Source organism: Tachypleus tridentatus, chromosome 11 (genome assembly GCF_004210375.1).
Source record: "Tachypleus tridentatus isolate NWPU-2018 chromosome 11, ASM421037v1, whole genome shotgun sequence".
NCBI classification, from domain to species: Eukaryota; Metazoa; Arthropoda; class Merostomata; order Xiphosura; family Limulidae; genus Tachypleus; species Tachypleus tridentatus.
Window position 1 is genome coordinate 92614695 of NC_134835.1, and position 17442 is coordinate 92632136.

A 17442-nucleotide genomic window follows, 5' to 3' on the forward strand; every position below is an offset into this window, starting at 1 on the left:
CTACCTCATAATCCTTTTCCATTCTCCATTTTTTGTAACCTTAATTTGACATTGTGAGAATAGATCCAAATTTTTGAAAAGTTTATTTGTTTGTGCTTAATTATAACTTAGTAAAATAGTAAATTTAACTTAATACAAATTTTTCTCATTATAAACAATCTGCTTGATGTTAGCCAAACTGAGAATAATGAGCCCTGAAGTGTCAGTTGTAACGTTTTAAACTTTATAATGACTTTTAAGTTTGATTTTTGAATTTTTATTGCATGATTTCTTTTTAATTATTGAATAACAATATTAATTTTGTAGAATTCTACATTTAACAAGGCCTGATAATAATGTTAATAAACAGCTTTTTTGTTTATTTGCATGAGGGTAAGTATGTATAACTTGAAATGATGCTCTATTTATATTGGCTAACACTGAAAATAATTGAGAGTGTTTTCGGTAAACGTGAAATACTGGTTGGATAGTTGGTATTTATTGGTACAAAGCAGCTAAGCTATCTGTGCCAAACAACTGGTGAAAAGGATAAAAGGAAAATTATTATAAAAGGTAAAAAGAATAAACAAGTTGAAACAAAACAGTGTTCAAAATTCAGAGAAAATATCAAAATGGAATTAAAAAGTCTAATGGTCCATAAAAAGTTACAAACACAGGAAAGTTGGACAGTGTCACTGATGCAATGACACTGATCAATGTCAGGCATAAACCCACAGAAAAGACATGTTGAAAATGGTGTTGTTGCACATGATCCTAATGATGGTATGATAGTAAAATGTGGGTTATTGTGTTTTCGGTGTTGCAGAGACCACACATTGTGGTGGATCAGGCACAGTCAAAAGAAAATGATGAATTAAAGAAACTGTGACTAATACATTGCCTGGTTAGGACAACTTCCTCCTTCCAATCCTTATGTCCCCTCTGGGAAGGTGCTGATATTGATAGGAGGAGTTGCTCTGTGGAGCATATGCTCTCTGATCACCACCTTTGTCTTTTCAATATTGGTTCTTCTACTTATTTTCATGCACCTAGTTAGTCCTTTACTACTGTTGATCTCTCAATTTGCTCCCCTTCACTATTCTCCCATACTTCATGGAGGGTTGACAATAATCCAGGAGGCAGTGATCATTTTCCTTTTATTTTGAGAGAGACTGGCCATGGGCAATGTCACCCAACCTGCATGTCCCAGTGGAAGCTGGAACATGCAAACTGGCCCTCTTTCACTGCTCTCGGAGAACTTGATCCTGCCATCATCTGTAAGCCATCCATAGACAACTGTGTAGCAGCAGTAACTGAATGTATTATACAAGCAGCTGCTCAGTGTATTCCTAAAAACCTCGACATGTTTTCCAGCATGCCCACGCACATGCTCGGTGGGCAAGACATCAAAACCAGAAGAAATCTTGGATTAAGTTCACAACTAGCATATTTTCTACCACCAGTTCCAAAGTCATATGGAACAAGATTCGAAAGGCCATTGAGCAATATAATTCTGTTTCCCTCTTGATCTTGTTCTCTGATGGACAGGAAGAAGATGATACTCTAGGTGAAAGCTTTTGCCAGGTCTCTAGTACTTCTGCTTCTTCCTCCACCTTCTTAGCCATCAAGACTCGGGCAGAGTGATCACCCCTTTTCCTTCAAGTAGATTGTTTCTATTCTTTGTGTTGTTGATCTAGGTGTGTGTGTGTATAATTTTTTCAATGGTTTTTAGAGAAAGTTTGTTGATGCTCATGAAGTGTTTTATTTTGTTGATTTCATCATTAATTTTATCTGGTAAGCATAGTTTTGTGTCTGTGTTTATTTGGTTTCTTAATATGTTGAGTTTTTGTTTTGTTTCATGTCCCTTGGACTCAGCACATGTTTAGTGCCCTCGCACTTAAATGTAGCTGCTTGTTGTGAAGAATGAAAGTCAGCTTACGGTCCAACAACTTTGCCTCAGAGATCATAGGAAGAACAATATCACTGAGATGGTGGGATCAGGGTGAATACCCCGTTGGTGGCAAAAGTGCATACAAATGGTTTTGGAGAAATCAAAGGTAAAACCACTTACTGTGGTTCACTTCAAACAAGCAGTTATGGGCAGTCTGAAGCTGCCATTCAATAGACCTCTTGTTCGACAACTGGCACGTGATGTGGAAGCCGTCAACATAGAGCCAGTAGGAGGAAGTTATTTAGAGATAGCATTAATTTTGATACTGAAAAGTGTGACACTCAAGACACATCCCTGAAGGGATCAAAGTTCCTAGGGAAAAGAATGAGAAATTTTCGAACATGCATGGTCTTGGAATCACCTGCCCAATAAAAAATTCTGGATGAAAATGTATAAATGGCCATATAACCCATAGGAGTTGAGATCTTGCAAAATTCTGTAATTCCATATAGTATTATTAGCTTTCTCAAGGTCAAAGAACATGAAACAAGAGGTTCCTTCTTGAGGAAGGTTTTCCTGATTGATGTTTCAGTCATATGGGCCACAGTGGAACCCATCATGGGTTTGTGAGAGAAAGTTGTTTGATTCGAGAAATCAAACAAGACAAACATTAACCATCCTCTCCAAGACCTTATAGAGACAGATAATCAAAGAAATTGGACGACAGTGAGAAGGAATCTTGGAATCCTTCCCAGGCTTTGAGAAAGGGAGGACGATAGCTTGGTGCATCCTCCTGCCAGATCTGGTTAAAAACTACCAGGACTCTTGGCAGGCAGAACTCTCCACCATGGATGAGGATACCATGGAAATGTGTCAAGGTCTTAGGAGTAGATTGAACAGCTGTCTGGATAATACAGTCTGTCACTGTCACAATGCAGGATCAATTTCCGAGAAAGCGGTGAAAGAGGACCAATTTCCAAAGATGCCAACCATTACAATTTGAGCATAATCATTACAATTTTGCTATATACATTACGACTATATGCTCATACAGGCAAATATTACAACTAGTTGCAACTCCCAAATTATTATATATTATATAGGCTTCTACAATAAAGTGATAAATTGTTCCCCCAGGGCTTGAAAGGGGTGAAAAGAAAATTTCTAGTGAGATACAAATATATTTTGATAATAAATAAAAGACATAACCCAAATGGCTACTTGCGATAATCATGTTTGTGCTTGAAATAATAAAAAAATATTTGTATCTTTGAAATCTACCAATAGTTTGAGTGCGGTGCTTCGAATGCGGGAACGTGGGGGAATCCATAGTTAAGTCATCAGTGCTTCTCAGCCAATCAGCGCTCTCGTAGATGGGTATTCCTCATTTTCTAAGTGGCTTAGAAACACCAATCCGATCGTTCACAAGATGGAAAAAAGAGGCCTTGTTCACAAGATTGTCTTGTTTCTGACAAATCTAAAAGGACTAACACTGTGAATCAAAAATTTAGGAAAGAGTATAGTGCAAAATATCTGGTCATTGCATCAAACGTCAGTGACAGTCACGCGTTTTGTACAGTTTGCCACATTGATTTTTCTGTGGCGCATGATGGGATAAACGATTGTTCCAGACATTAAAAATCAGCATCTCACCAACAAAAGGCTGAGGCGAAAACAAAAACGATGCAGATAACAACATTTATGAGTAAGAATTCAGAATATGAAACCGTAAATGCAGAAGTGACGTTCACGCAATTCGTCATTGCTCATAATTTACCCCTAGCTGTAGCCGATCATGCAGGACATCTATTCAGAAAAATGTTCCCAGACTCTGATATAGCAAAAAAATATGGCTGTGTATGCAGTCAAATGGACAATGTTGTTATAACTCCCAACCATCTAGAGACATTCTCATGAAAGCAAAGTCTGCAACAGCTGCAAAACTATTACAATAAGTGTCATAAACATGATATAAACTAGTCCTAACACAAAGGCTTTTTATGCTTACTGTTTGTGCATGTTCAATGTTGTTTTACCAGTATGTTTGTTACTCTGAACTAAATAAAAGACGTAATTTCAAAAGAACTTTTTTTTAAATTTATTTATTAAATACACAAAACACAGTCAGAAATGAGCAATCTATAGCAGTATTATATAATAATAGTTATAATAATAAACAGCTTAGAGGCTTGGTCAGGCCTAGTAGCTGCAAATGATAAAGGGCTCTGTCTACAATCATTACGCTCAGTCATTTGAAATAGTTGGCATCTCTGAATTTCTCTCAAAATGATAAGAAAATTATCACTGTCAACCCCCTAGGAAAAGTGAAGGGGGACAGATAGAAAGTTCAATGGCAGTAAAAGACTGAATTGGTGTATGAAAATAAGTATAAGAACCAGTACTGAAGAGAGAAAGTTTGTGATCCAAAAGTATATGCTCAATGGAACAACCCCTCTTATCAATATTAGCATAAACTCAGAGGGGATTGTGTCCATTAAAGTCTCCCAAGATTAAAAAGGGAGGTTACGACTTTTAAATGAGGACATCAAGGTCTGATTGATCATGAGTCCTTCCAGAAGACAGGTTGAGAGAATAACAGTGATGGTATGACCCAAGGAAACATGGGTGGTGATGGTCTCCAGGGGTGTATTGAGTGGCAAATACAGGTGTGGACATGATGGTTGACCAGCAGTGTTCTTCCTCCATGCACTTGTCCATCACACAACCTGTTATTTCAGTATAATGAAAGCTGCTGAAAGGTGAGTGTATTAGCAGGCTTCAGAAAAGACACACTGGATGATAGGAATCAATCAAGGTCTTAATGCCATCCAGATTAGAATGGAAACCTTGACAGTTCCACTGTATTAAAGTGGCCATTTTTATTTAGGTAAAGGAGAATTGGGTGGAGAACCCTTCAGTTTACAACTGTGTTGTTTTTCTTTATTAGAAGGTATGTCGGTTCCCATAGATTCTGCCCTGGGTCAACTGGGCAATTTTCTGTTAGTACATGTAGATTCCTGTGACTGAGGATGTGAATGAATAATCATTCTGCATCTCAGGGCTGAAGAAGGTGGACTCAAGCAGATGCCAGAAACCAGAGCCAAAGAAAGTGGATCCAGGCAATCACTGGAAGGAATGGTGAAAACAGAGACAGGAGTATACTTTGACTTTTAAACTCGCTTATCCAAAGAGAGTAAAAGATTCTTCACATGGTTTTAGAACAACTCTATTAGAGGCACAAAAATATCTGTCTACACTCCCATTGGTACGTAGTGCAGCAGCATATGTCTGAGATGGAGACAATTTCTGATTCTCAGAATTAATAATGTTGTCTGTATCTCTTTTTCCTCCACCCACCTTGGGCAAGAATGAAACTAAAAGGGGTCAGAGCCACTACAGTTAACACATGGAGAGTCCAGTTCACACCTGTAGGTGTCATGGTCTTTGCCACTGCAAAAAGACACATCATCAAACCATAATCAAAGTGACCAAACTGCTGACACTAGAAACATCCAAGAGGGTTAGGGATACATGGCTGTATCTTACAGTTTGGATAACCCACCTTGACAGTAGCAGGTGAACATGATGTAAATGTTGAAATTAGAACATTGGCAGGTAACATAGTTCTGTCCTTGTGAGTGGAGATATGCCTCACTGCAGATACTTCTCTGATGCATAAACCAGCAAGAATCTCTGATTTACAGATGCTCTCCAAATCTCTCAACAACAACAACTTGTGAGGAATTCAAAGTAGCATAGGGAGTAAACTTAGTGGGTATATACCCAATAACCTTTGAATTCAAGGTGAGTTCACTGTGTTTTATGGTAGATATTTTCACCAAGATACCCCCAGAATGTAGCTTCTTCATGGACTTAGGAGAGCCAGCAAGCCCCTCTAATTCCTTCTGAATAGAAAAGGTTTGTTTGATAAAAAATGTAGAATGGGAAAGCAAGGTATAGGTGTAGAATGAGGTGGAAACTGCTGTTCAGAGTCTTCAGGATATGGTTGTTTACTGATTATCTGTTTTTTATTATTTTATTTTTATTTGGGCGATCCAAAATAGAAGAAGAATGATTCAGTGTCTGCTGCCTTTATCTACCATGGAGACCTTTGAGAAGATGTACTACAATGCCAAACAAGAACACTGCAGCAATGCTCGGGTTTTATGAAAACTATAACCCAAACACCAGCATCAGGGATAATGTCCACAACAACCATTGAGAATGTCTAATACTGGTACTCAGTTGACCCTAACCCAACAGGACTGAGGAGTTGAAATACTGACTGCTGAAATATATAATTATTTACACTGTTGTTGTGATGAAGGTTAATAATAATATACAAGAATGATTTACATGTGCTAATGCAATGGTGAAAATCATAGTGTTATGAGTAACATGTCTAGCACGTGTATATTTTATTCTCATTCAATTTCTTACCATTAAGTAATGTTTCTATGGAAGATGTATGACTTATGGCTGAAAGATTGCATTACAATATTTTTCACATGATTATATTTCTATAGTAAAATAACATCAGCATTGAATAGTCAGCATGCTTACCTAAAAATATATAGCCATCTTATTTTGCCACATACAAAACTGATGGTGTCATTGCCAAAATTTTCATAGTGTCATTAGAATTACAACTCTCTGCCACCAATAAAATGATTACAAGTATCCTACTTAAATTTGTCCAAGATAATTCACAAAGGTTTAGCATAATCACAAGAGTATGAAATCATTACTTTTTGAACATACCTGCCCATGAATTCACCAACTATTGTTTCTTATTGTGCTTAAGATTGGTCTTGGTTTTGTCAAGATGTTTGTGAGTTATTTCTTCATCTTTTTTAGGAGCTTGTTATAAAATATATTGTAGTATCAGACAGTAATATGTAATCATGGCATTGGATTGAACATAATCAGTGGTGAAGGAAGTGGCTCTGAGGACAATATGAGATCTGGAATATTGTTCTTAAAAAGTGATTTTTTTCAAGCAAAAATTGAAATATATTATACCCAGAAATGTTAACTTTTTCATCCTCTTACAAATTCTTACCCTTTATATTTTGTTTTGTAATAAAATAAATTAACAAGTTTCTGTGAAAGTTTCTCTAATTCATTTCAGCTTTCCACACCTATGGCTCAGCAGGAAAGTTAGTTGTTGAAGTTGGGTGAGTATATTACACCAAAACAATTTTATTATAAAGTTAACACAAATGAATTTGATACTTAGGTTTGTAGAATGGTTATTTAAACCTTTTTTTCTTTTTTTTTAGTCTGTTAATGCCAATTAGACATCGGTGCACTGATTGATGAGTAATCTGCAATATATATTTAAGACAAAAAATATTTATAGTTGAAGTAATAATAGAAAAATAATATACCTAATAATTTCTAACTTGATTTTTATTGTTTTGTGGCATCACGATATCTATCTATCAAGTAAGGTTAAGCAATGCAAGAGCTGGATTTTCTCTCAACAAAAATATTAAATATTATGTATTGTTAGATAAAGTTGATAAACCTTGTATTTGTTCATAAAATGAAGCAAAAAATGTAAAATCAACAAATATATAACTAATCCAAAATGGACTTATATAAATAAATAAATGAGTACACAAACAAATAGAAAGAAAAAAAATTAAGCACAATTGTTTCAGGATATTTTCAGCTTGAAATTTTAAAGTTGTAGGAGTTGTCACTTAGTCCACACAAACATTTCTATTTAATAAGTTTTTTAGGGTAAATTATATTTATTGGCTTATCAAAAGTTATTTATCCCATGTTCAGTCACTTTCTAGCTTATTTAGGTTGCACAAAGTATTTTGAAAAATGTTTGCATGTTCTAAGCCAACTTTTGGTCTCACTTGAAATAATTTTCTCTCATTTGTTATTAGTATTATATAAAGTCTTGGAAATAATTAAGATGAAATAGTAATATTGAACTTTGTAGGAATGTTTTTATTATTCTTCTAAAATATATAAACAATGTATTGAAAACAGTAAAAGTTAAATGAAGACCTATACTGACAAATTAAACATGTAGCAATCTTAACAAAGTCATCATAGTATTTATGAATAAGTTATAAAATGAAAAACCAGTTTTTTATCATTAATGTTAGTTGAAAACATGCTAAGTTTTATCCTCTATTCTAAAGAAACTGTAGTTTTTCAAGGGTGTCAGAATACCATTTGTATTAGAGGTTCACTGTAGAATACTTATCTTTGTTGTTATTAACAACATTTGTTATTGATGTTAACATCAGCAGTTACTCGACAGGTTTTAAAGACAAATCATATTCACATCATAAATAAAATAAGTTTAAAACTTTACTAGTTTGTAGCACACTTTTGAACAAATGGATACACAAGTGCTTGAATTTGAGATCTTATTTAAAATCTCAAGAAAAATGCTTACAGTAAGAGTAAAACATTTTAATAATGATGTGGATTGAATAATCCTACATGTAAATGAATGACATAATGATTACTTTTAAGCAATTGGAAGATGTCCATACTTTTAAACAATTAAGAGAGCAGCTGAATATACCTGTCAGGATTATACACAAACCCAAAATAATTCTTAAGTGAGACTTGTTGATATCTAATATTTGCATTTAGACCAAAGGGCTCAGTTCAAATGTTTATCACTGCTTAGATAACACTATTACAACACCAAACTATTACTTTTAATATCTGTTATAGTTTTTGAAAGTGTTTTATATTTTTTAATATATGTTTTGTTTATATTATTCAACAAAACACCTTTATGTTTTGCATGAAACAAGTTTTATGCTTTTGTTTTATTCTTAGTTTACTTGACTAGGTGTAAGGTCATTTCTGAAAACTTTATAAAAATTAAACAGTGAGGAAGTAAATTTTTGTTTTCATGGAACAGTCTTTGTTTTAATACTTCATCAAGCATGTCTGAATACTCCAGTCAGTGTTGATAAATCCATGGTAAAGACTGAAACTATTTTCAACTTATTAGCTAAGTTAACTCGAATGTTAAAATGTATGTGTAAAGAAAAATCACATGCTTTTATGTGAAGGGACATGCTGTTGAATAGTGTTTATTTTGATAATAATGTGATGTAAACTATACATCATACACCAATAAAACTTTTTCAATGTTAAAATAGACTTTCTGAAACTTTTCTCATTGAAAGTCACCTTTGATAACTCAAGTTACTTTTAATTATTGTATTTTATTCCTGGAAACTGATTGTTTCCATACAAGTCATAAATATATTAAAATTAAAATGTTTGTATCCACCTACATTTATAGTACACAATATAAACTTTATCACAGTAACATTTATTTATGGCTTTTATAGTCTTTACTCTAAAAAAATACTTAACTTCTGAAAGCCTTATTTTTATTTTTAATTGCATTATTGAAATATAACTAATATGCCATTTCTAGTCAGCTGAACTTATGTTGTATGCTTTGAATTAGAACAAAAATGTAGTATATTTTTTCCTGTTTACAACTAGTTTGTCATATGATTTTTTATGATTTTTAGTTATCAATTTCTTGAAGAACTATATTTGGTTTCTGTCTCACTTTGCACTTATAATTTTTTCAGCAGGATTGTGATAAATGTGAATTAAACAACTAGAATAGTGTAGAAGGACAATTCTACAGTAACAAATTACTTATTTGTCATTTCTTAATGTTTTTCAGCATCACTGGGTTTTTGATTGGAGCATGTATTGCATTTTTTGTTGTGATTGGTGATCTGGGTCCTCCTCTTGTGGCTGATATGCTGCTACTTAAGGTAAGTATTTTTGCATTTTATACTTAAATATTATAAAAAATTACATGAAAATAAAATAAAAAGTATGAAGTCTAGAAATTTGGATTGTGTATGAAACTAAATGACTGTTTCAAAGGATAGCACAGTTACAGCTGATGGTGTGGATAACAGATTTTATAGACATTCAATTAATTATATATACAATGAAACATATGTATTATTTTATTTTTAGAATTTAACTAAATTTCATAGCCAGTCAACTTATCTAAGTACATTTACAAGTTTCCCAATTCATTGCACTTCAGTTAAATACTATAAACATAATTTTGATTCAACAATTTACCTCCTCTTATATATTAGCTAGTTTTCTTTTAAATACATGTTATGTTTTTGCTCACCAATGTCCATGAGTTTCCCACTTAAACTCACATTTCCATTACCTGTTGTGGAAGTACATATTGCTGAAGATTTACTTTTCAACATTTTCTACACCTGCAGATTTTGTGGCTTTTTATTTCCACATTATTACTTCATAAATGTCAGTAACTACCACTTTGCTAGATATGAGACAACATTGTTGTTCACACTAGCCTAACAATTACATTGACATCAGTTTTGTCTTTATCCATTTGTAGAAATGACAGCTTTTATGTGGTGAATGATGGAGTCTTTCATGTGGCCTTTGTGCCTGATGTACCTCTGTTTAGTGGTGGCTCATCTATATGAGCTGCAGTCTCCCCAGCCACTCACTACCAGACATTTGGTTTATTTCTAAGTGGAATGTTTTTTTTTCTTACATATTAATAATCATATTTTCACTGGAAATAGACCAAAAATCAAGTGACATTCATAGTACATGTAAGTTTTCTTTCTATCTGACAGCAGCATTATCATATTTGTACACTACAGTGAATTTGATTTTTGGAGCTGCAGTACATGCAGCTACAGTGATGAAGCTGTGATTATCTTGTGAAGTTGTGACTAGTGAATTTAGTGCATAATCGAAGTGTAGGCCTGTCAGTTTGTTCAGATTTATTCTACTATGAATCATGGAAAATAATGTTAAATATTTACAAAATCTTAACTTCTCTCAGCTCAAATTACTTGAAAAAACTGAACTCGAAGCCAGAGGAAGACCAACACCAAAGTTATCTGTTCAACAAAGTAGCAAAATCAAGAGTAAGAATTTATCACATCAGTTTAACAGTAATGTTTATGAAAAAAAAATGAGTAGTTGTGTTTTTGTGATGAAGCAAATGCTTTACTTTTCATGCTTAACGTTTTTTGGTGGAGAATTATCTTGGACAAAGAGTGGAGTGAATGGCTTGAGGCATTTACCACAGAAAATTAAGAAACATGAACAAACATCTAAACATATGAATAACATGAGTTATTTATCATTGTTGGGTAAAGTCAATATTGCAGCTCAAATGGACACAAGATATAAATTTTTGGTTGTAAAGCATAATAAGCTGCTAAGGAAAAACAGATGTGTTGTCCAAAGCCATAAACAATCTGAAATTTTGTGGAAAATTTGAGCTCCCACTGAGAGAGCATGATGAAACCATGATCTCCAATATTCCAGGTATATTTCATGGCTTATTTGATTTTGTCTGTGAACTGGATTCTATTCTATACATCCATATAAATACAGCAACATTTTTGAAGGGAATATACAAAACAATAAAGAATAAAATTTTACAATCTATCTTGGTCGTCTGTCAAGATAAAGTCAAGGAAAAAGTAAATAATGCAGAATTGGTAGTAATGTGTAGTGTAACCACTGATATTTTTGGTTATTGTTCCATGATATGAGCTACAAGGGAAACCTAGTGAAAGATTCTTGGGATTTTTCAGTCCATTCAATCAGGCAGCAGAAGTCTTAGCCTGTTTGTTACTTAATGAACTCCATACTTTGATTAATAATTGTTCAGACATGTTTATTGCACATATCTATGATAGTGTAGTGGAGCTAAGAGAAATGTGCAAACAAACTTAAAAGAAGTGTACAACATTTCACATTTTATCTATTGTTATGCACACCAAGTTAATTTGATTATGGAAAAGGCAACATCACAGAATAGCATTATGGTTTTTTCTTAATAACCTATTGAGAATACCTGCATTTGTTTTCAATGTCTCCACAAAGAATGGCTACATTGGAGAATATTGCTAGCCATTGAATCCCAAATCCATCTGCAACATGTTGGGATTTCAAAAGCAGAACGGTCAATATCGTACGTAAATGAAAGATGCATTAATTGAATGTTACAGTGCTTTGGAAAAATTCCACTCAAGAAACAATTGCTAAGCAGCAGCTGGGATTAAAAGAACATTAAATGATTCTGACTTTGAATTTGGGCAAGATTTTTTCTACAAAGTAATGCTTCATATTGATATTTCTCAGATTCACTTAAGAAATATTGATGCAGCTAAAGTCAGTACTTCTTTGAATGTGTTTAATTATACAGTTCAGAAAATGAGAGATGAATTTGATCCAGTCAAGGAATGCTTCTAGAACAACAAAGAAGAAAATGTTGTACAGACAAATCAACTGCCATGAATGAAGTCTGTTATGTAATTTTGCTGCAGTGTAGAAAAAGATTAAGCTTTATTAATCACCTGAAAGCAAGTAATTTACTTATATATAACTTTTTAGTGTATGTGAGGAATTTCCATAATAATGAACTTCCACTTGCAGTTAAAGTCTATCTTATGATTGAAGAAGACAAATTGAGAACTGAATTTGGCATACTGTACACAAGTGTTGTAACTCAAAGCATAGTGTTAGAACCTCTGCACTTTGATTTCATCAGTAAAATGGGTAAAGGAATGGTCAATAAATTACTTGAACTTGCTGATGATATTAAGGTCTTACGCTTTTCTAGATCTGAAGAAGAGGATGTTACATTACAAAATGACTTGTATTATTTGATAAGTTGGGCAAATAATGGCAGATAGATTTTAATTATAAATACAAAATAATGGGTATGCAATATAAGTACTTGCAGAAATAGATCAGGTATAACTGCTAGTTCCTGCAGAAGACTATTGGACCATTGACCTTATTTGGAATTGTCTGACAGTTCTACAACAATGTACTCATGCTTGAAATTCAGAAATGTTCACCATCCATGAGAAGAAGAGTTTTATTGAAATTTTAGTTTAAAGATGAGCTATCATCACAGTATTTCATCACAGAGTAGATTTTATAGGAGTATTTCGATGTAGATGCAGTTATTGTTGAAAGTGCCTTGCTTTTCTGTTATAACACTCGAAATTTTCACTAAAGAAAAACAAATATTTTTTTAAAGTTTTTTGTTTTATATTTGAAACTTGCTCCTGTTTTTTTAATTTAATTAGTTAAATCTAAAAAACATATAATTTTTGTGGAAATTTCAGTTGTTTTATTTCTTTCTAAGCTATATAAATATTGCCTGGTATATAAAATAATACCCAGTTATAATTGTTGATGCTTGGTGTGGTAGTTTCCATGATCTTAGTTTTGAATGTATCCACTGCAATCTCTATCATAACAAGATAATTTTGATGGGAAATAATGTTAAGTGTTGTGGAAGAAAATGATCTTGGTGTAATGGTTGATCAGTCTCTTAAGTCAGAATTATGTTGCAACTGGTAGGGCAAATATGATTTTAAGTTCAATAAAAGAAGTTAGAATCTTTCTGTATAGCTCACTGGATAGGCTGTATATGAAGTACTGAGTTTAGTTTTGGACTCTATACTGAATTGTCAGAAAGCTTTGAGAGGAAAGCTACTAATGTGATACCTGGGATAGATTTGTTGTCATAAGAGGATAGTCTGAGATCTCTGAAATTTTCTCTTGAGAAAATTAGAAGGCATTTGATTAGATGTTTAAGATTATCAATGAAATCAATACTGTTAGTGCGTTTTGTTTTTTCTCGTAGTTAATGATGAAAAATTTTAAATTAGCAGACACAAATATAAATTTTAGTGGGGATAGGAATCATTTTCAGTGAAAACAGTTTTATTTTTCTAACAGGGTAGTTAGCCTTTAAAATGTCTTTTCTTTAGATGGTGGTGGATGAAGTACATTTAATGGAATGCTTGATGAATATCTGAATGATAAGGGCTGGCTTTGAGTATGTTTTTTGTTTGATTTTTGGTGAATGAGACAGTGTGTGCTGTTCTTGTACTTTACATGATGTTGTGTAATTTTTTAAAACAATAAAACCCAAAAAGAAGACAGACTTGTAATCTTTGTTTTAATGCACAGTTTTTATTTTTCATTTTGTTTTTGTTCCATATTACCTTTGAGTTCCACTTATCTGGTTCTAGAAACTTTTGCCAAAACTGTGAAAATGTTTAGAAAAGTCATAGGATTTCATGCAATTATATGAAAAGACAAGGGCATCACACTGTAAAACCAAGGTTATTTTATCTGTCAGTGCATTTATTATCTATTAATGCTAAAATTGAGAGAAGTCAAACATATCTTCTCCTTTCCTTCCAAATAAAAAAAAAAACAGTAGGAATCATGGCTACAACATCCATAGTTTGGATAGACCTAGTAGTTCATCTGACCCAAATAAGTCATTGTGAATGAAAACTTACAAAACAAATTGTTATAGTATCACAGACAGAATGATATTAAACTTCAATCTTAGATAAAAACAGTTGTGTGAAATAAGAAGCTGGGTGTAAAAATAGTCACAGAACTGAGAAAAGTGCTTTCAAGATAGAAGAGATGTTTTATGCCCAAGTTTGTCAATTGCTTAAATTATTTAAGGACTATTCAACAAAAATATTTTGAGGCATGGAAACAATTTATTCTGTTGATTCTTCTCACCATCAGTCTTAAAGGGTGAATGGAGTTATTTGCCATTTCCCAACCAGTGGATATTCAGGTCACTCAAAGTGCAAAACTTTTAAAAATAAATGGTTGAGATCTGAACATTAAGTAATGCATATTAAATTTATTTTTAATTGAAAAGTGTTTAAATTTTAATTTTTCTAGTGTAGATAGCCATGTGAAAGGTAAATACCACAATTCCAGATTACCTTTTGCTTTGTTTTATTTTTCTATCAGACTTCAATATTTTGGGTTAGCTTTACATTTAATTTCTGCATATTTTATTTCTCAAATATGGGTTTATTGGTTGAACTTCTTGGAGAGGTCTTGAGAATTCTGATTCTTGGCTAAAAAGAGACATTCAGCCAGTAATTGGCATAAGGAAGAAGTATTATGCTCTAACACTAGCAGGCTAAATTCCAAATGAGTTATGTGCCGATTCATTACACCTATGAAAATAGCAAGGTTAAGTATAGTCATGGGTATTGAAGCAACTGTTAGATAAACTTTTGAAATACTTTATAATTAAATGGAAGCTGGAGATTCCTTTGTATAGTTCTTAATGTTGTTGTTTTTTTTACATTATAATGTTTTATGTATTACATCTGTTTGAAAGCTACAAGTTTTTTTGTTGCAAATATTGTTAAGTCTGTGTGTCAAATAACACAAATACAAGAACTTCTTATTTAGTAGAAATAAACTATAATGATTAGATTATGACCAGCAATTTTGTTAACAAAGATGGCAATAATGTTGCTATAATGAAAGGTAAGTCATTGTTCACCAGTTAATCTTTGTCAATCAGGACTGAACTTGGCATAGTGATCAGCATATCCAAACTGTGAGTCTGAGGGTTAGTATTCTATGCATGTCTTACTTTGGAGTGATGATCAAATATCTCATCATACAAGCATTGTCCAAGAATTATCAATGGCTTCTTTGTCAAGCAGTCTTCCTTCTAGTCTATTCAAGTTCAAAATTAGGAACAGCTGTGGGAAAATAGTCCTTTTGTAACTTTAAGCAAAAATGTAAAAAAAAAATATATGCACAAACTTTGGAAATCATACTGGGTTTATATGACTTACAACAAGAAGTTGATTGTAGTAATAAAATATACTGATGGGTGTCAAAAAAATTAAACTGATTGAATATAAAAGAATAAATTAATTTTTTCTGATCAATAATTAAAGAAACTTTAGGGCAAAAGTGTTATTTTTTTAAAGAATGCTTCATAAAAATTGAAGACATTTCACAACCTAAAACCTTAATAGTAAATCAGAAATTAGACATTATTCATGAAGTTTGTATCAAGCTTCATGCAATTTTTTTAAGTATTTCCATTTCAAGAATGAAAAAGAACAGAGAGAAATCAGTGGTACTCATTCAGTGTGGGAAGAGTTAATATGAGATTGTTCACATCATTTTTCACCCAAAAACCTGCATATGTTGCTGTAAAAGTCTCGCTCCATTTATATGATTGTTGAAATTAATAAACCCGAGGATGTAGAGGTCATGTGGAAAAGTGACACAAAAAGTGAAAACAGATTAAGTAATAGTTTTGAAGAGGGGATGCTTGTTTTTTGTTTTGTTTTTCAATAACTATCAAATAACTAAAAAAAAAGCAACTGCTAGTATGTTTGTTTATTTGTTTTTGAATTTCACACAAAGCTACACGTGGGCTATCTTCGGTAGTCATTTCTAATTTAGCAGTGTAAGACTAGAGGAAAGGCAGCTAGTCATTACCACCAACTGCCAACTCTTGGGCTACTCTTTTACCAATGAATAGTGGGATTGACCGTAACATAACACCTCCATTGCTAAAAGGGCAAGCATGTTTGGTGTGATGGGGATTCAAACCTGCAACCCTCAGATTACAAGTCAAGCATATTAACCACCTGGCCAATCCAGGCCTGCTAATATGAAAAGGGGTGACTTTACAATTGCAAGTCTTAAACTTGGTTGTAAACAAACCATTTAAAGATTGTCTATGAAAACAGTAAATTGAAAGTTGTGTTACCTAAAATAATTTTTTTTTTTTCAGTATTTATAGGTGTATTTAGAAATTTTTTTTAAAAATCATAACTTTTTCATATTTTTTATTATTGTTCTTGTAATTTAAGGACTTGTCTTATATTTATTATCACCTTAATTCTGGTTTATCCTGTAATAAATTTATTGTTTTGAATTGTTTTAGTTAGCATTATGCACTTTTTACTATTTCATTTTGTTTTTTTGTTTGAATGATTCTTACTGTCTTTACTGTAGCTTCCACTTTTTTCTGAGTAATTTAATCTAGAGAGCTGTTTCCTACAAATGTGCTTCTGTTAGGTCAGTTTTGAAGCTGCTTGTTGGATCTTTGAAGTTTTTACTTTATGGTTGTTAATTGCTTAAAACTATTTCTACTATTCTTTTTATATGTTCCAACTTTCCCTTTCTTAAAAGCTATTTCTTTAGGAGGCTTTTATGATATTATGTTTGTGTTAAATACAAAATAAAAGGCAATTCTCATGTTTGGTGGATTGTTAAATGTGTTGACTAGCATATTGTTCCAGTAATGATTTTCCCCTTGGTTTTTCACTGAGATTCCAACATTAAATCTACCTATCAGTGCCAATAGCACATTCTCTTGGCAGTTTATAAAGGCCCATGATTGTACATGTTCTTAGTGTGAATCTTTCAGCGTGTACTGTAACAAGTATGTTCCAGTTTCCTTGTGGTGAGTAACAGGATGCTTAGTTACTTTCCACACTCCTTAAAATATAATTTTAGTCCTCAATTTTTGTAGCAAGTTAAGAATATTTGTAACATTACTATGTCATCATATAAAACAGCACTTAATTACAGAAGGCACTAAATTATATCTGTTGTGAATACAGTCATTATATAAATTTTGGTTAAGTTTTTAGTTTGATACCTATATACCACTATATATTTTAGTTGATCACTAATTTCCTTATTATCTCAAAATATATAAA

General features: G+C 32.7%; 1 protein-coding gene across 8 annotated transcripts in view; it reads left to right on the plus strand.

Annotated features, from left to right (window-relative positions):
- LOC143232770 (uncharacterized) overlaps positions 1-17442 on the plus strand; it is a 69110-nt gene that overhangs the window by 14198 nt on the left and 37470 nt on the right. For all 8 annotated transcript variants that reach the window (XM_076468599.1, XM_076468601.1, XM_076468600.1 and 5 more), the window contains 2 exons: positions 7002-7047; positions 9564-9657. In XM_076468599.1, the coding sequence (XP_076324714.1) occupies positions 7002-7047; positions 9564-9657 (140 nt within the window). The remainder of the gene's footprint in view (positions 1-7001; positions 7048-9563; positions 9658-17442) is intronic.